Below are 19,002 nucleotides of genomic sequence, written 5' to 3' on the forward strand. Positions count from 1 at the left end.
TTAACTTTGACACCGTATGGGATGCCCGGAAACATGCGCCAATGAGAGAGAAGAACCGCTTGTTACATGCATTTTATGTACGATTTTTTTTTTATGAGAGAGATTGACGACGGTGGGAGAAGAGCGGTTTGGATTGGGTGCTCCACACACAAAATCCCCGTTTATTCCAAGTACTTAATAAGAGAGAAAAAATGAAACACCTTTTTACCTAGACACTCACTCACGTACACATCTTTTTAGTTGTTAAGAAAGGACACTTAAATTTATGTATGTAATAAATTAATACATATTAATTTCATTTGTGCATTTTTTTAATCCTTTTTATTATCGTAAGTAGGTGCAAAGAAGAAATATTTTTGAAAATGCGACGTCGTTATACTGATAATCAATTTTATTTTTGGTAATGCATACTTATGTGTAAGTGATTGTTTCCCAGTGTATGTCGGAAGTGTTCCCAATAAAATTTGTTTGTGCAACGTTTTTGCGTATTTTTTTGCAAGTGCTACTGTCGTCGGTAAGTGTTAAAAAAATCTTTTGATTTCGCTTTCGCTACAAAGTAAAATTTCAGAAAACTTAACCAAAAAACCTCAACAGAGCAAGGAACAAGCCGAATGGACCTTTGACGTAACCAAAAGACTTTTGCCCCTTCTGGCAACGAAAAATCTGTTAGAAAATGACACGACCCCTTGCAGGACGCATGCCCGTAAATTAACCAGGAAGCAGGTCCTCAGAGAACAAGGGAAAACGACAAAAACCCCGGAAAAACCTACCACAAGTCTCAGTATACAAAGTATGAATTTAAAGCATGTCACTCCGTCGGATGTCACGCAGAAGTTCGTAAGCAATTTCAAACCTAAACCCCTGATAAGCATAAAACCTTACGAACCAAGTGAAAAGAGTCCANTGTGTATTTTCGGATATTTTTTGTAATAAGTTGGCAAGTATGCAGTTTAAAATTCCAAAAAAATGTTTTTACAAACGTACGAACAGAGACCTTTAATACGATACCCCACTCGACAGTGATGCCTCGACATTTCAATTCTGAGGCCCCCCTTTTCGTTCTATTTCCCTATCCAGCAAAGAAACTTGAAAAGAAAACAAAAGAAAGTCCAATTATAAATATGGTACGATTTATTTTTACAACATTGTGTACCCATGCATATTTAAAAATTTTCGCGGATGGCGAGGGGGCGCGAGTCGCCACGTGCAGAGCCCCCTCTAGTACACGTGGGAAGTTAGGTTAAGCCCGAGGCTTTTGTATCTCATTTTGTCGCCTCTTACGACACGCCGAGACGTTGCGGTGAGGCTATTCTACTACCCGGCCTCACACGGGGGGGGAGCTAAATAAAAAAAAATTAATTAACTCATAAATAAAACACGTTTCTCTTTTCACATATAACGTAATTTTAATAATAGCTTAAATTAAAATTGATTTAAGTTACATAAAAAATTAACAAAATTTAGACAACTTTGTACTTTTCGCAATACAAAAAAAGAAGATATAATTCAATAATTTAAATTACAACGTAAGCGTACGCAATTATGTACAGGGGGAGGGGGGGAGGGTAGAGAGAAGAAGAAGAGGAAGAGGGGGATCTATGTTTTGTGTGTGTATGTATGTGTGTATATATGCGTGAACGAGAAGGAAATAAATTACATACGATCGTCAAGTAGGTAGGTACTAATGAGTCGAAATGAAAAAAAAAAAAAAGAAAAACAAAAATTGTAACTACTGATGGGATTGGAGGAAATAATGAAACAAAATGAGGACAAAGTTTAAAACTTAACAAAGCACACTCGGCGGTTCGTCTTTTTTTCTCCTTGATCTTTTTTTTTTTTGTTTTCCGTTCTAATTTAACGACGGTGTAACCCCTTCGAACCAGTTCACTTCTATGCTCGGCCATTTCGTCTGGAGACACGTCAACATCGGATCCGATTCGTTATACGATTTGAGATTCGACTCCAGCAATATCGCCGATCCTGCATGATATTGGACCTGATAAAAACGGAACACTTCGTCACTGAAATGGCGTAAAAAAAAACCACTCGATTTTCACCTGTTTTTTGAGATTACTCCGCGCCAAACCGTTGTAATGATAAAGGGGAAACATGTCGGGAGTGGATCTCTCCTCTACGGGGAAAAACTCGTCCATAAACGAACACAAAAGGATTATGCCGAGGTTCTCCGGGTCTAACTTTTTCCTCATTATGTCCACGCTACGAAAAAACCATGGGGTTCCGTTAAAAATAGGCAAAACAAACAAAAAGGAGATGATTATTTACTATTCGGGTTCGCTAACAAGTTCTAACGAAGCTAGGACATCCTGAAGGCTAGAAACGTTGATGAAATTGTTACCGTCCGGGTCGAACGTTTTGAATATCCGTCGGGCTTTCTCGCTTTTCGTTTCAGGGCTTACAAGCTTCCTCTCGTCGCTGAACAAAACCGACAAATGGGTGTCTGAACCCAAAATCCATACTGGGTGTACCGGATTTTTGTAAAAAGAACCTACCGTACAATACCTCAAATGCTCCAAGAGAGTTATAAAACCCACTTGGCTCTGCTTTTCCAAGCCCCTAAGCCCTGGAAAGAGCAAAACAATAATTCATTACTAAAAGGGTACCTACAAGGTTTATTATGAATGTTAAACCATAACCGATATTTTGCTCTTAGTTATGAGGTTTCTTTAGGATAGGTTTCCTAATTCATTTACATGAAACTTACCATAAAACCTACCATGATGAAGCCTCATAACTTAAAGCAACAGGTTTATTGTTGTTTCACATTCATAAGAAACCTTAAACCCTACATTAGCTAAATGATTATCTTTTACTAATTTTTTGGGAAATATAAGGCATTTAAAGGTAGTAATTCATTATTAAAGGCAAAAATCCAGTCAATATAATGTACAAGGTTTATTATGAACGTTAAACCAGAACCAATATTTTGCTTTTAGTTATGAGGTTTTTTCAGGATAGATTTCCTAGTTCATTTACATGAAACTAACCAGGAAATCTAACCTGGTGAAACCTCATAACTTAGAGCAATACGTTGGTTGTTCTCTCATATTCGTAATAAACCTTAAACCTTACATTAGCTAAATGTTTACCTTTTAGTAAGTGTTAGGGGAAAACAAGGCATTTAAAGGTAGTTGTTCATTATTAAAGACAAAAATCCAGTCAATGTAACGTCCAAGGTTTATTATGAATGTTAAACCACAACCAATATTTTGTTCTTAGTTATGAGGTTTCTTCAGGATAGGTTTTCTAGTTTATTTGTATGAAACTTACCAGGAAATCTAACCTGGTGAAACCTCGTAACTTACAACAATACGTTGGTTGTTTTCTCATATTCGTAATAAACCTTAAACCTTACATTAGCTAAATGTTTACGTTTTAGTAACTTTTAGGGGAAAACAAGGCATTTAAAGGTAGTTGTTCATTATTAAAGACAAAAATCCAGTCAATGTAACGTCCAAGGTTTATTATAAACGTTAAACCACAACCAATATTTTGCTCTTAGTTATGAGGTTTCTTCAGGATAGGTTTCCTAGTTTATTTATATGAAACTTACCAGAAAATCTAACCTGGTGAAACCTCATAACTTACAGCAATACGTTGGTTGTTCTCTCATATTCGTAATAAACCTTAAACCTTACATTAGCTAAATGTTTACCTTTTAGTAACTTTTAGGGGAAAACAAGGCATTTAAAGGTAATAATTCATTATTAAAGGCAAAAATCCAGTCAATGTAGGGTATAAGGTTCGTTATGAATATAAAACCAAGACTAACGTTTCGCTTTCAAAGTAGAGTCTTCTTCAAGGTAGGTTTCCTAGTTAGCTTAATGTAAGTTACATACATGAATCTAACTGGGAAACCTACCCTGAAGATGCCTCATAACTAAGAGCGAAACGTCGGTCGGAATTTTGGCTTTCGGCAATTTTTTGGAGGGAAAACATGACATTTAAAAGTAGTTAATGGACTCCCTACCCTTACTATTAAGTAATACTTACTTAAACCACCCACATCTTGATAATTATCCCACACATATGTGACTGCCCTCCCAGTTAACATGAGATTTATAAGGGACTGGCTCCCATACCCATAAGTCGCGTCAATAAAAGGCTCCGTCGTGTCTGACTCGTACTTGACAAGATCTACGCCCTAAACCCAACACAATTACAATTTGAACTAGTGGTAAGTGATTGGATCAGTTTACCCTGGTTGCCAACACCGAATATAAAAATAAAAGTACTCCAAACGTTTCTTTAAAAATGCAAATGTTCTGCTTAAAAAACACGGCCACGTCTTCGATTTTCGTGAAAATGTACAACTGCAAATTGTCATGGAATGTCTTGGAAACCTCAGAGGCAAGAAAGTGCAACTCGTCCTTCTCATTACCGTTCAGCCTGTTGGTGCTGCAACCTGTGTCCGTTATGCTCTTACATTTGGCTTTGTTAAAGCTGGCTATTATGTACTTTTTCACGTTGCACTGTTTCAGTATCTCACATAAGGCGTTAATTAAATACTTGTGTTGCAAATCTTCTGTCATCTGCAAACAGAAATGGTGTTCGGGTAGAGAACACAGAGAGAGAAGAGAGTTTCAAGTTGCTTACTGCATTTCTAAATGAAAGATCGTTAAAATCTAGGAGCAAATTTTTTAGAATAAACGCCTGCACTGGTGCTATGACTGCACACGGTCCCCCTTCCGCCTGTTCCAACGCACTTTTCTCGCCGCCACTGAAGTAAAAACCTGAAAACTCCTGAACGTTAGGGCGTTCGTCTTGTCGCGATTTTAACGAAAATATCAAAAAAATATTTACATTTTCGTTTGTAGGTAAAGAAACGCTTAAAGCATGTAATAAGACATAGTCATACCCTGTGACCACCTTTTAAAAACGTCATTTTTTATGGTTGCGCCCCAAACTAAATGTTTTATACCCAATAATTCTTGCTCAACCGTCGACGGCAATGTGTCTTCCATTGTAAAATGCTTAAATAAAAAAGAATTATACGCAAAATATGGAATTTTAGGTTAACTAAGTTGACATCAAACAGTTGACATTTTATTAATTACATTCGGTTTTAATCGGATTCGTAAATAACTCCTGCACCTTCGTACCAACGTAAGCAAATTGAAAATCTCTAAACGACTTTAGTTCCCTACGTTTGCCTTAATAATAATTATATTATAAACGACCTACAACATTATTAAGTTAAATTCTGAGTCCCACACCATTTAAAATATTAATAATAAATACCACCACATCAGAAAAAGCATCAAAAATTATTAATAATTCCTTATCATAAAAAAATTACCCATATTAATATGCCAGAAATACTTTTTATTAAATGATTTAAAAAAAACGAAACAATTCCATCATTCCTAAATATTTATGGACTACTAAAGTCCTACAATTGTATTATTTGGAAAAAAACCTATACGTATATCTACTATACGTCTGTACATACGTACCTACCCAACGATAAATATAGATTAGTTTATTATTTTAATCGAACAATTCGCTCTAAAATATTAATAATTGTGGCGCATTTGAAATACTTTTGACAGTAATAGGAGATTGCTACAGCTGCTGAAAATGCTCACACCGGCTAGAAACTTTAGGTACCGATCCCGCAGTTCTTTTTCGAACAGTGTCTAGTTAGTCCCCACGCTACATTCGGTACCAATATTTTGATTTGCGTTTTAACCCTTATCGGAGAACGTCAGACCAATCGTGAGTATTTATATAGACATTAGATCACGTAGTAACGTTTATTTCTAAACGACATTCTGTATTTTAACACGTTAAAACGTTAAAGTAAAAAGGCACCGCGAGTAAATTAAATCTATATTGATTGCTGTATTCCGTGATGCCATCTAAAAATGGATACATCTGTCAGCGGTACTCAAAATGTCGTCAGCTGATTACGTTATTAATATTTTTTTAAGTATCGCCAAATAAAACGGAAACTATGAATGACGCTTTGGAGTTCATCCGTTCTAACAAGGGTGGAATGAAAATAATACACAGAGGTTACATGTATACGGTCCACAAAAAAAGACAGGGAGGCGGAATACGCTGGAGGTGCACCCAGCGTAGTTTAAATTGCAAGGTACGTATTTTTTTTGTTTATATGTATATTTACTGATTGTATTATATAATTGTTACTAAATAGGGTAGCATATCGACGGGTAATGGCCCCCCAAAGGTTAACATGCCCCACAATCACATCCCTGACCCTCATTCCGTGGCGCTTGCAAGGTGCAGGCAGGCCGATGAGTTTTCTGATATCACAGAATTTTTGGAAGCAGAATGTGATGAATTTTTTGACGGTAAGTACACAATTCATTTACGTATTTACATAAAATGGCCGCCGCACAGTCGAGGGTGCTTTTTTTTTTTTAAATAATATCAACGAAAGTATAGAAATCGAGTCCGTCTTATCTTTTTGTCTTAAAATGTATTGATATCAAAAATTATTACAGTAAAATTATTTTGGTAATAAATAGGTGCAACATTTTGGTCAACTCTGGTCTTGTCGTTGGTTACACCGTTGTCAACTGTGCACAGAAGTGGCCAACTATGACCGACCGACAAAATAGATTTTTTTTCTATAGAATCGGTAAGATGTTGGAAAAAAGATTCACGAATTTCGAAAATACATTTTGAACTTTAGATAGGGTACATTTCGGCAGTTTTTTGTTTAATAATTTAAGAAACACGTCCCGTCCACTCCTGTGGTGGGGTTTTTTTCGTCTTCGTTTTTCGTCATTTTTATACATAATCAAATCGGGGGTTAGTGTTATAATCGGCGAATTCTTCAGAAATTATTACAAACAAAGACAAAGTGACATCGGTAAAGTGATAATGAGACAGACGAAATTATAACAAATTATATTGTGTCCGGTGTGTTGTATATGTATTTTATACTGGAAATTTTCTGATCTATCGGTGTGTTGTATGTTGACGGTGCATAAGGTTATGTTTGGCCATTTCGTTTTATTATTATTATTATTACTACATTATTAATTTCTTTGTCTTTACGTGTCTTATCTATCTATTTATTTATTTAAGAAAATAATTGCAAGGAATGGTTTATTTAAAAGTAGTTAATGGACTCCCTACCCTTACTATTAAGTAATACTTACTTAAACCACCCACATCTTGATAATTATCCCACACATATGTGACTGCCCTCCCAGTTAACATGAGATTTATAAGGGACTGGCTCCCATACCCATAAGTCGCGTCAATAAANAACGAATGTAACTATTTTTAGAAAATATCGACAAGAATAACATGCACAAATTTTCCAATTGATAATGAAGAACTGTTTTTAATCCTTTTCGTTAAAAATAATAATTAAATCAATCAGTAACCGCCTCCCCTATAACAAAGTATTATAATCGTATACCGCCTATTGTATTTCTCGTAAAAAAAAGTTTATACTAATTTACTGTGATAGTACCTATAGCAAATAAGTTGTATTTTTACGCTTCTAGATATATAAATATTATTATTACTGAATTTTGTATAATTTGCACATTTATATTTTGTCATTGTAAATATATTTTTTATAGTACAAATTTTTTTTTATTACCATATAGGTAAGGCAAAAAGTTCATCGAACATAAAAATTAGATACATATTTTTTTATCTGAAAACTATCATAACCAAATTCTCAAAATCGTTTCGACATAGCTTTAAATTGCATTTACCAAACTTATATTACTCTGTTATACATTTTTACATACGAAAAGATGTCGCAAATATTTGTACTAATTTTCCTATACCACAGTAGCCTTACGTTCGGCTATTAACTCGCCGCTAGTGTATATAAAGCGTTTGGACGCCAGGTGAGTATTAAGGGAAAATTTTATCATACATAGGCGCGAATGGTAAAAATTGTTTAAAAAAAAAAAAACGTATGTTTGGTTGCCTAAAAACTGAAAATAGAAATGCCATTAACATAAAAATATAATTTATGTGAAGGTCGACTAGAACAAAAGTTACGTGTAGAACATCTGACGTAAGTGAAAACTAACAATGCGAATGAATCTAGTGACCTTGTAGGTAGTCTTTTTTTTTATTTGTTTTATTCTATACAGGTAACGCACCGTTATGTTGCACAGACTAGTTAACAATATTAATTAACGTTAATGAATATTTACTATTTATTTATTTAAGAAAATAATTGCAAGGAATGGTTTCCGTTAGTTAGTATGTCTGGTCAATCAGTACCTATATTACTTCACTTATTAGATTTATCTGCTACAGTTAATTTACAAACAAACTTTTGAGGATCTCTGGTATATTGTTATTTTTGTTTACACACGCTGTTATGTTTCGACTCTTTTCGGACACACTTGTGTTTAGGGCCTAAGCAAAATTAAAAAAAAAACGGTTTAAAAAATTGCCAATTACAATCGCGGTAAAATTTATTAATGATAAGTTGAATCGATACTAGTATAAGATGGCGGAAGATGATCCGTACGTGTACAGGCGTCACAGAAAATGTAATTTTTCTGAACAAGAGGTTAACGTAATGTGTTCGTTAGTTAATAAATACAGACACATTGTGGACTCGAAAACAGATATTCCTTATAAAGAAAAGTATAAAGCGTGGGTCCATATAGCGCAGGGTGTTAGCAGTGTAGGTGTTACCCCAAGAACTATACCAGAGATCAAAAACAAGTGGAAAAAGCATAGGGCATGGTGTAGAAAACATGGTCCAACTTTGAATATCGCCTCTAATACTAACTGTAAGTCTTATTCATTAATAGAGTCGCAAGTGCGAGACAGAAATAAGAATTTTAAGCAGAAACTGAAAAATGTATAAAATAGTTATCGACCGGGTTCGATACCAAAACGTGACCGATACTTTTTTTGTTCTGTAGGATTTCTAATCTTTATAATAAGATCACTCACACGAGTCTGTTTGTTATCACATATTAACTATTAATACTTGAAAAATCATGGTTAGTGAGCGTAATATTTTCAAAAAATCATCAGTAGTTATTTGAAAATATTTCCGAATATTTATTAATTAAAATGGGTAGTAAAACTGTCAGTTTCAAGAAAGTCATGTAAAGTTTGATGTTAATTTATATCAAAGTTCTTATAATGGCCCTAATAGCTATAAATATGTCCAGGTGAAGAGTTAGACACATGGCCGCCGTATCTCTGCTAACGCGGGCTAGTTACCATAAAAACGATTACGTAACCCAGCAAATGTGTCCAAAATGAGATGAATCATGTTAACGATTTTTTTCTGACTACCTCCAGTATTCTGCACCCTGTTTAAGAAATCAAAAGCCGGCCCTGCTGTAAACCAATACCTTTCTTATATAGCGGCCACGGTCAATTCTTACGGCATTAATAGCGGTCACAAACCCAACCATTTCAGAGAATACTATATTTGATCTCCAACATGATTGCCAATCAATTGGCAGTTTCAGACCAGTAAAAGGCATGTCTGCAAAACAAGCTAGACGCCGCTTGTCTATTAGAGAAAAACTGGAAATCATCCACGAAAGTGAAAAACGTCGTATAAGTGCTCGAAAGTTAGCAAACATTTTTGGCGTTGGCAGAACGCAAGTGAACGCAATTCTAAAAAACAAAATGGAACTTAAAAAGAAATTCGCACAAGGAAAACCCGGTGGAGATCCGAAACGGAAATTTCAAAAAACAGAAGAATTCGATATAAATCAATCAGTTTCAGATTGGTTTCGTAAAGCTAGGGAAAAAAGTGTTCCAATAGCTGGACCCTTAATACAGGAACGGGCTTTCGAAATTGCTTAAAATTTGAATATTGTTGACTTTAAGAGGTCACGTAATTGGTTAGATAGGTTCGTCAAGATTTTAACACTAGTGGTAAGTCCAGTGATGCAATTGACATTTATAAAATAATAAAATTATAAAATTGTAAAATTAATTTCTGTGACGGGCGGATAGACGTATGTGAGTGATCTTATAATAAAGGTACCAATTTTCTTTTTTATTGGATAAAGTTTGCGGAAGGACTGTAGGCCACGACTATCCTAAACAATTTTTGAAAACCAAATATAAATTTATGAAATACAATCAATATTATCTAGATTTTTCGCTTAGGTAGGAAGGTAAAATTACGTATTTAGGGATGTTGCAGAAGTTTGCGTTCGCATCGGCATGCATTCGCGGATTATTTTTAACATCTGCATCGCACGTCTGTTCTGCATCCGTCATTATCAATAATTGTTGCGAAGCCGATGCGGATGTGACGCAAGCCACATAGAGGAAGGGGACCGACGCGTATTCGACTTCTTTGGCTGACGAATCATCAGGTGTTACTTTGTCCGGTCGCCCTACATTTTGTCATTTGACTTACAGCATACAGATCTTTTGTGCACAATAGTAAATAAATAAATTGTCGCAAAACACGGCAGTAATTATTTATCAATAATGCCGCTGTCAACTCAAAGTGCAATCTGGACTTATTTTAAACTGGACAGCGAAGACCGGGATAGAGCTCAGTGTAATGTTTGCAAGAAGAATTATTCTCGCAAAGGAAGAACGACTACATCTTTGAAAAGTCATTTAAAATCCATGCACCCAGAACAGTATTCGGTATTTCTAAGCTCTGATAGCGATCATCAATCTCAAATGAAAACTGACGGATCAGGTAAGGATTAATAACGTTATTATTTCCGAAGTTTGACCATTGAGTACCTAATATAATCTTAATAAAATTGACAAAAAAGATCTAATGTATTTTAATTACTTTTACGAAAATTGTTGTCGAAAATACATATGTATGTTATTGTCCTTATTAAAATTTCTACAACGGTATCCGCACGCATCTGCAACATTCCTAACAACTATAATAGGGAAACCACAAAAAAAAAATGTATATTAATTATTATGTAGCAAGAAATCGATCTAGCTAGGCATAATTTCTAAGAAAATTCGTTTTCTCCGAGGTTTTACGCACCCAGCAACTGACTGTGCAAAATAATTAGCAATTTCGTAAATAGTCCAATGGTTAGAGCGTTGGTCTGCCACGCCGAAGTGCGCGAGTTCGAATCCTGCAATATGGTAAAAATTTTTTGTCTTTTTTTCATTTGTCTTGAGCAGATGCTAAAAATATAAAACGAAATGGCCAATTAAGACACTCCCACCATCAGCATCGTATTAGTTTTTCTTACTGATCAAAAAAATAACAGGTTTCCTATGAGTAATTCGAAAAAATGAAATCGAAAAACATAAAAATACCCCGTTTCAACACGTACGATCGCGAATTTAAGCAAAAGGTGATACTGTACGCCGAACAGCAAAGCACAAGGGAAGCTCAGCGAAAATATGGAATACCGGAGTCGAACGTGCGACGCTGGCGTCGTTTGAGAGACACCATTTTCGCAAAAGACACCACACCAGCCGTGTCTATCATAAAAAAGAAAGACAAAAAGAAGAAACACTCGAAAAACTCGAAGAAATCGAATAAGAAATTCGCGTATCAAATCGAGAATGTGATGCTCCAAGACTACGAATTCAATAACGATAGCAGTAGCTTAGGTAGTTATTTACATCTATCGCAGGCTTACACGGCCACAGTTAGATTTTTATTACCTGTTTTATTTCTGAAATCTACCAAATATCCTAGATTTATCACGTTCCATCGATTTTTAGACTCTGTACCGTTGACTCAGAGGATAGCGTCAACAAGTTCAAGTATGACGCCAACAAACCCCGTAGAACAGCAGTTGCACAGCCAGCCGCTGTCACCCACCAAACTAAAAGTCACCCGACAAGCAACCGCGAAAACCCCCAAGTTCCAACCGATCGCTCCCAAACCCACGGAAAACATCACCATACCGCCCGCCTCCGAAGAAGTTTGTCTTAGATGGAACAGCCATCATAACAATATGCAAACTTCGTTCCCATATTTACTAAAGAGGGAACAATTCGTCGATGTCACCCTCGTAGCGGAGGGTCAAATGATTAAATGTCACAGGGTATGTTTCTTGTCTTGAGTTTTTTTTATTTTTATTAAGTTGTTATTTGCTTTTAGGTGATATTGTCGTCTTGTAGTTCCTATTTCGAAAAAATTTTGGAAAGTATAGACCACCATCAACATCCTGTCATATTTTTAAAAGACATCCCCTATTGGGTCCTGAAATCTCTAACTGAATTTATGTACGTCGGGGAAGTCAACATAGTGCAAACGAAATTGCAAGAGTTATTAGAAGCTGCAGAAATTCTAAAGGTGAGTTTGTTTGGGACACATTAATTTTACCTACGAAGATAACCTCAAATTTATAAGGTAAAATTGTTGCTGCTTTCGGGTTCGATTCCCGACGAGGAAGTGGCAGCAGAAACAATTTTTTTTAATTAATTTGAGGTTAGCTGTAATAGGTAAAGTTAATTCACTAATTTAATTCGCTTAATTTTACGTATTAATATTGTCTAAATTGTCATCGATCATAGTAAAAATAGTTCATGTCTGAACCAATAAAATTCTTCGAAGATTCTTTAAATCTGTTAGAATATTGGTTCGTTGGAGGGATTTGTTTACATGAACTAAACCAATAGCAGAAGTTTATTTAAAAATCCTTTACGACATTGGTTAGTTGCTGTTTTGTTTTTATGTACGAACGAAACCAATTGCATTGCAGTTCGAGTTGGTCAGTTATGTATTTCTCTCCTTTTTCTCAATCCACGATTACCCAAAACCAGATCATGTATCTCCTACGTCATCATCGATTTTTATTACCGACGAATAATAGCGTTCGACGGTCCCCCTACTTCTCCAGTAGTGCGAACATTGCAACTTATGTGTTTTTCCCCTTTTTCTGAATCCACTAGCAGATAAATCTCCTACTCCTTTTTCGATTTTTTATAACCGACGAATAACAGCGTTCGATGTCCCTACTTTTTCTTCACTATTTAGTGTAGTAGTAAGGGTAGAACCAATACCAGTTATCGCTTTCTTTATTGGCTGTTTACTACATGATGTGTTTTGTGTTGTTTTTACGTCTTGTATTTTTTATTTCGATTTAGATAAAAGGTTTGGCCGGCAAATCGACAACCCAAAACACGACTGCCCACAAAACGGTTTCCGAAATTCCAAAACTTTTCGAAAAAACGTCGCGACCATCGCACCCACCCGTCCTCGAACCCCAGGTGAAGCCCGTGCCGAAGCCTTTGATCGTGAAACGGGTCACCGACGAAGACAACAGACGAACGACAACCACCCCAGCGTACGTAAAACCGGCCGTGTTACCCCTCGAGCAGTTACCCATTACCGATCCCCTGGCCCTCCTCGAACCCACGTACCAGGAAGAGACGCGACGGCAAGAAGAACTACCGGCAGTCGTCAAACAACGGGAACATATCAAGACCATTCCCAAACGGACCATTGGGAAGAAACTAAGGAAACGAAAAGGACCTGAGATTGATGAGGTATGACGAGACACCTTGAATTATTGTTAATTGTTGTTATATTGCTCTCCTCTTTTTTGTATTTAGTCCCACATACCCCTTCGAATGAGAAGGGGAACGAGATCGCGTCCCAACGTGAAGATCCCGAGGTACTATCACAATTTCGAGACGCCGGTGGAGTCGGATCCCCTAATAGACACGACCAGTATCAAGTCAGAACCCATCGATGAAGATTTTGAACCGGAGGTGCAAGCAAGATCGCCGACACCGCCCCCCAGGACCATAAGACGTATCGTCCGAACGGCCGAAAACAACGAAGACGTTCTCATCACTGGAATCGAAGCAGACCGTGTGATGCTGATGACAAACAATGTCGAAACGTCCAGGGAAAAGACCATAGTTCCCTTCGTGATAACGTCTCAAGCCGAGGAAACGGCGAAAGAGAAAGGTCTCCAAGACGAAGACCCGGACATAATAGTGGAAGTGGAAGAAAGGACCGTGTCAGATGACGATGACGACGACGACGACGAGGGTGGCATTCTGGAGATTGACGAACGAGACCAAGACGGTACCATTATGGAAGAAAAACCAACCAGCGACAACCAAGAAGACGAACATGTGCTGAACGAAGAATGCGAAGATGGCACACGCGACGCGGGGATCGACATCGAAGAAACGGTCGTCCAGAACATGGACACTTCCGCCAAGAACGACAATAAAAAGCAAGAAGAAGAAAACAAACAAATCGCAAACTTACAAATAACGGACATCGTTTCGCTGAATGAAGAAGATAACAGCAAGGACGTCGTCGACAAGGTGGAATTATTGGAAGAAGTTGTCAATAAGGAATAACGGGAAGGAAAAATATTGTTCGAAGAAAAAAAGTTTCATTGAAGTTTTCACGTTAAATAAATAATAATAATAATAATAAGAGTAAAACGGCCTTGAAGGTACAACAAATATATTGAGCATGATCTGTAAATTCTTTACTGAATTCGGCCGTAAAACAATTCCGATCCTGAATCATGGGTTTCTTAAAACCAACACGATTAATAGCACATATGTTTTTGTTAGTGTAAGTATTTTTCGTTATAACAGTAATAAAATACTAAAGATGGGCTCCAGTTCTGGTAAATTTCAAGTTACTAAACCCAAAGGTATGTCGTACTGTAATAGATACTAAAAATCACCTTTGCATTTTACTGATTTTAAAAGATTAAAGAACACCGCCGCACAGTTGCAATCAAAACAACAGATGATTCATTATTATTATCATCATCATTATCATCTTACTGTAGCTTTTTAATAAGAGGTTCGTGACGAAAAAGTGAAATGGGGAAAAAGGCAGGGCCGTATCTAACTTATTTACGAGTTTCAGAATCAGATTTATTCTAACTGTAATTAATTATTAATATTAAACGTAATAAATTAAATATGTGATTATGATAATTAGGAAAGGAAAAAGTTCGTAAAGTTTTTTACGTGGTGAATATTTGGGTCAAGAACGGATTTTGAAAGTGTTCACAACCCAGTATAATAATAGTTTCTAGCAAAAATATACACTTGTCCACGAGCTATTTTTATCATTTTTTTTGCGGTGTGATTGTAGACCACAAGTTTAAGATTATTGATTATTTTCAAAAGTGATAACCTAACTTTTATCTATCAAAAATAGCAAAAAATATTTAACGAAATATAAGCAGCAAAGTGCAACATAAAATCGAGAATTAGAAACCGAAAACTTTTCCTTTAATCCAGATCCTAAACAAAACCTAATGGCTACAACCTCGTCTTCGCCCCAACACTCCTGTGCAACAGCCGAAGAATACGTTGAAGATGTCGTCTGTAAAACAACCGATTTGGTTGAAAACGAACCTAAAGTATTCGACCTAAAAGACGGTAAAGTGCTACTAATAAAACAAAATGGGCAGATAAACGCATTGGGCACGAAATGCACCCATTATGGGGCCCCATTGGAAAAAAGTGCTGTTGGTGATGGGAGACTCAGGTGCCAGTGGCATGGAGCATGTTTCAACATCNCTTGAACAGCATTTTTACCCTTTCTGTAGTAAAACAGTAAGATATGTCGAAAATGCTGCTTATCGCTCTCCATATTTAAAAGGGCACCAACCAAAAACTACTGCGTAGAATTAATTGGAATTTTTCACACACAAGCCTTGCTATATGAGCTCTCAAAGCATATAAAAATTATACGGCTTAAATGTGAAGTTCGGTGCAAAAGAATACAATTAAATCCTCTGTCGGGAAAAAACGAAATGACTTTCCGAACAACCCTATAATTTGAATAAAACACATTTCAATTAATATTTGAAAACTTTATTACAAAATTACAAAAACAATGAAGTCTTGAAGGTCATTTTATTTTTTCGGCATCAGAGTACAAAATATATTTCAAAGATTCTTTATCACATCGACGTTTGTTCACGTTACCAGTGCAGTTAAATTTTCGTGCGTGAATTTCCACTTTTGGTGCGCGTTCTTCTTGCACTGGTCAACCTTGAGCCCTTTAGAATCTTCGACGAATTGGCTACTCAGACATTTCCCCGAAAAGGGATTGTAAACGGTACCGTTTGTAAAATACATCCAAAACTGTTCCCTCTTGTGACCATGGCACTCTGTCAACTTGATCTGCGAATTATCGAACACCTCGGCGCAAAAATTCTCGCTCCTCAACTCACCCTTTGAACTCAACGTGAAAAACTGCGAGATCGCCAGATACGGATGACAAGGATAAAGTCCCAAGGGACCGACCTTGTCGTCGCCCAACTGAAGATCGTCGAGGCACATGTCGAAACGGTTCCGGACTTGTCCGAACGCCTGGGCGTTCTCGTCTGGTATAAATTTTTCGGGATAAACGTTTTGTAAATACCATTTGAACGATTTACAACGAAGTTTGTTCCTCAACTGTTTCCTATGGGTCAAGTCCCCGATTATGGGGTTGTTTTCTAACGAAGGCTGATGAAGGAAGAATAGACGTTTATAATCGTCCATCCAGACGTGTGCCAAGCGGGCAGTATTAATACCGTGAGTATCTTTTTCGAAGGAGTAGGGGTGGAAGTCCCGGAAAATGTGCCCCACTCGGGAACATGGGACCTACGAGGGAGAAAAAATGCTTCGCATCGATATACATGTAAGATTGTTTAACGTACTGTTTCGAGTCGCCCCCCGCATTGCCATATACGAAAAGACATCTCCAAATTTTCGCCGCCCCATCCCTCCATTTGTTCGTCGTACGAGCCAATCTCCCAAAAATATTTACGATCGATGGCAAAAAGACCGCCGGCCATCGTGGGCGATTTTACAGGCTTTAACGAATTTTTATCTTCGTCGTTTTGAATGTCGATCCAAGTGAAATGTCCTGCCCAATTAAAACCACCCACTTGAAAAGACTCCCCTAAAAATGTCCCATTAAACGCTAGGAATCCTTCGGTCAAATTAAATAAAAATCAGCAACAAGGATTCGTATAGGGGTTGAAAAAAAATTTATTTGCTTCAGATTTTTTCAACCCAATTGTTTTAGACAAAAGAATGACAACAATGAAACAAAACAATGTGTAGATACCATTTGTGGAATAAGCTAAATTGTTGGCTTCTATAACGTCTATAATTGGTACAAGAACTGCAGTTCTGTCCTCTTCGATCCTAGAGAGCAACGGTTCAATCCAACCCTCTGTTGCCTCACAATGAGCATCTAGAAATATTAATGCATCCCCTTTGGCTACCCTAGCACCCTGTAATCTCGCTCGAATGAGCCCCATCCGCGTTTTTAAACGCAATAGCGTTATATTATAACCGGACAATCTGGTGTTAATGTAATGTTGTAAAAGTCCATCAAGATTTTCTAAAATCAACAACAAACAAATGCAATAATAAATAGTATTAAACATTAAACTGAAATTAACTATCCATTGTCTACATATTTCCCTAAATTAATGGAAAAAAATTGTTGCTGCTGTCATTCCCTCGCCGGGAATCGAACCCTGTTTTAGAGTAGTGGTGTGTAAAACCAGGGGTCGGGGTTCGGTTCCCGGCGAGGGTGTAACAGCAGCAACAATTTTTTTCCATTAATTTTGGGTAATATGTAGAGAATGGATACTTAATTTCAGTTTAATATTAAATAATAACCTTTTTATTATATTTTCGTATATAATAATAAATAAATAAATAATTACCATCTGTACTGGCGTCATTCACCAGTATAATTTCTTTGAGCAAATGTTTAGGACTTTTTAAAATAACAGACCACACAGTCCTCAATATCACACTTAATATTTCGTTAAAAAAAATGATTATTACCGTCGCTTGCAATGTGGGAGAATAGGTGAACTGTTTACATCTGAAATTCAATTGTTTGATATCAAGTATTTATTTTGTTTGTAACTTACAATGGATTTCGTGGATCACGTAATTTACGATTTAAAGGCATTCGATCACTTAAGACAGTATTTAAGGCAAATTTGGTGAGAGCTTTATTTCCCAATTCTTTCTCTTCGCCAGCCAGATAGGCCGGACTTCCGTAATCTCCCAAACCCTGGATAATTCGCTTTTCGTAATCTCTTATCAATTTTTCGTACGCGTCCCGTTCGTGATTTTGAACGTACGCGTTTCGCACTTTTATCACATCTTCATCACGTTGCATTACAATAACGTGTAATGCCCGTACAAAAAGGTACACAATCGTAAATAAGAAAAACCCTAACAGTACTACTTTTTTATATCTCAAACATCTCAAAAACATCATAGAATTTAAAGCGATTTTTTTGGACGGATTTTCGTTAATTAATTTCCATACACTAAACTAGCAATTTAAGTATAATTCGCGTACGTATGTTACATTTTAATAATTATTGAGACCGTATTACAAACGCCAAGGTGAGAGGTTTTGAAAAAAAAAAATACTGCGCTAGGTTAACATGCTCTCTTAAATTAGAACAACGTCCTTGGTGTAAACAGTCATTCCCAATTGTTCCAGAACGCTATTAAATAATAGTAATTGGCCAAACTAAATTACAATAAACAATACAAATTGTAAGGTTAATTCCACTTAATTCTAATGACGGTAAATGTGGCTAAAGCGTCGTCTTCTACTGCAGTGTCTTCCCACGCACACTCGATTTCGAAAAACAAATGTCATCAATAATAAATTTTTTCTGATCTTAACTATAAATAAAACAATGAAATAAAAGCATCAAGTTCGGTTCGGTTAGGTTGGGTTGGGTTGAATGGGTTGGAGTGAACCTAACCAGTCACGTAAAAATATTAAGTTAGGCTTTTAGATTAGTATTAAAAAGTTGCATTTATAAAAATGCATTTTATTTTGTTTACACCAAGTTGTTGAGCTGGAATCCGTTAGCACAATTTTTTTAATCACTTTCTTTGTGTTAAAAATTGTTTGAAAAATTAAATTAAAGCAATTGTTTGTAAATAGGTATGCAACACATCGTACACTTCACCATAAGAAATTGCTGATACTAACTACGTAATACCACTTTGCCCTGTGCTGACGGCACTAATAATTTCTTTTATATATAATATTAGAGGGGTGGAAGTCCCGGAAAATGT

At 36.4% G+C, this 19,002-nt stretch overlaps 4 protein-coding genes across 16 annotated transcripts in view; 2 read left to right on the forward strand and 2 right to left on the reverse strand.

The window, feature by feature from the left end:
- Positions 1–1,825: 1,825 nt before the first annotated feature.
- LOC108743321 (ubiquitin carboxyl-terminal hydrolase MINDY-3 homolog) lies at positions 1,826–5,089 on the reverse strand. Of its 2 annotated transcripts, none has more exons than XM_025977725.1 (7): positions 4,877–5,089; positions 4,615–4,751; positions 4,218–4,550; positions 4,012–4,162; positions 2,284–2,581; positions 2,058–2,217; positions 1,826–1,996 (listed from the first exon to the last, which is right to left on the reverse strand). In XM_025977725.1, exons 1-7 carry the CDS (start codon positions 4,980–4,982, stop codon positions 1,850–1,852), a joined length of 1,332 nt encoding a protein of 443 aa, XP_025833510.1. In that variant the 5' UTR covers positions 4,983–5,089; the 3' UTR covers positions 1,826–1,849. The 2 variants fall into 2 exon arrangements, with proteins under 2 accessions (XP_025833510.1, XP_025833511.1); XM_025977726.1 differs by having other exon boundaries at positions 4,822–4,970.
- A 466-nt stretch (positions 5,090–5,555) lies between these two features.
- Positions 5,556–14,343, forward strand: LOC108743322. 10 transcript variants are annotated; one of them, XM_025977733.1, is made up of 7 exons: positions 5,556–5,736; positions 5,952–6,115; positions 6,179–6,335; positions 11,668–11,993; positions 12,050–12,244; positions 13,039–13,440; positions 13,507–14,343. In XM_025977733.1, exons 2-7 carry the CDS (start codon positions 5,975–5,977, stop codon positions 14,269–14,271), a joined length of 1,986 nt encoding a protein of 661 aa, XP_025833518.1. In that variant the 5' UTR covers positions 5,556–5,736; positions 5,952–5,974; the 3' UTR covers positions 14,272–14,343. The 10 variants fall into 10 exon arrangements, with proteins under 10 accessions (XP_025833518.1, XP_025833515.1, XP_025833516.1 ...); XM_025977730.1 differs by lacking the exons at positions 5,556–5,736; positions 5,952–6,115; positions 6,179–6,335 and adding exons at positions 6,562–6,981; positions 11,116–11,553; XM_025977731.1 differs by lacking the exons at positions 5,556–5,736; positions 5,952–6,115; positions 6,179–6,335 and adding exons at positions 6,562–6,981; positions 11,205–11,553.
- LOC108743325 (apoptosis-inducing factor 3) overlaps positions 14,344–19,002 on the forward strand; it is a 10,998-nt gene continuing 6,339 nt past the window's right edge. The window contains exons 1-2 of one of the 2 annotated variants that reach the window (XM_025977738.1): positions 14,344–14,494; positions 15,178–15,455. In XM_025977738.1, the coding sequence (XP_025833523.1) occupies positions 15,195–15,455 (261 nt within the window). In that variant the 5' untranslated portion in view covers positions 14,344–14,494; positions 15,178–15,194. Of the gene's footprint in view, positions 14,577–15,177; positions 15,456–19,002 lie in introns of both variants that reach the window. The other variant, XM_025977737.1, reaches the window with a different exon arrangement.
- LOC108743324 (polypeptide N-acetylgalactosaminyltransferase 1) lies at positions 15,782–18,535 on the reverse strand. 2 transcript variants are annotated; one of them, XM_018478854.1, is made up of 5 exons: positions 17,826–18,535; positions 17,613–17,776; positions 17,003–17,281; positions 16,590–16,864; positions 15,782–16,533 (listed from the first exon to the last, which is right to left on the reverse strand). In XM_018478854.1, exons 1-5 carry the CDS (start codon positions 18,179–18,181, stop codon positions 15,862–15,864), a joined length of 1,746 nt encoding a protein of 581 aa, XP_018334356.1. In that variant the 5' UTR covers positions 18,182–18,535; the 3' UTR covers positions 15,782–15,861. The 2 variants fall into 2 exon arrangements, with proteins under 2 accessions (XP_018334356.1, XP_018334357.1); XM_018478855.1 differs by having other exon boundaries at positions 16,590–16,834; positions 17,826–18,532.

This window comes from Agrilus planipennis, unplaced genomic scaffold, assembly GCF_000699045.2.
Source record: "Agrilus planipennis isolate EAB-ADULT unplaced genomic scaffold, Apla_2.0 scaffold435, whole genome shotgun sequence".
Taxonomy (NCBI): Eukaryota; Metazoa; Arthropoda; class Insecta; order Coleoptera; family Buprestidae; genus Agrilus; species Agrilus planipennis.

Bases quoted from the DNA above. Each gene is read 5' to 3' on its own strand.
- LOC108743321 (XM_025977725.1), bottom strand. From the start codon at position 4,982: ATGGAAGACACATTGCCGTCGACGGTTGAGCAAGAATTATTGGGTATA. The intron at 4,752-4,876 runs GTATGACTATGT...AGGAGTTTTCAG, and splicing joins TTTTAAAAGGTGGTCACAGG to GTTTTTACTTCAGTGGCGGC. The intron at 4,163-4,217 runs GTAAACTGATCC...TGTTGGGTTTAG, and splicing joins ATTCGGTGTTGGCAACCAGG to GGCGTAGATCTTGTCAAGTA.
- LOC108743322 (XM_025977730.1), top strand. From the start codon at position 11,229: ATGAAATCGAAAAACATAAAAATACCCCGTTTCAACACGTACGATCGC. The intron at 11,994-12,049 runs GTATGTTTCTTG...ATTTGCTTTTAG, and splicing joins AAATGATTAAATGTCACAGG to GTGATATTGTCGTCTTGTAG. The intron at 13,441-13,506 runs GTATGACGAGAC...TTTTGTATTTAG, and splicing joins AAGGACCTGAGATTGATGAG to TCCCACATACCCCTTCGAAT.
- LOC108743324 (XM_018478854.1), bottom strand. From the start codon at position 18,181: ATGATGTTTTTGAGATGTTTGAGATATAAAAAAGTAGTACTGTTAGGG. The intron at 17,282-17,612 runs GTAATTATTTAT...TGTTGATTTTAG, and splicing joins GAATGACGCCAGTACAGATG to AAAATCTTGATGGACTTTTA. The intron at 16,865-17,002 runs GTATCTACACAT...ATTTGACCGAAG, and splicing joins TTTAGCTTATTCCACAAATG to GATTCCTAGCGTTTAATGGG.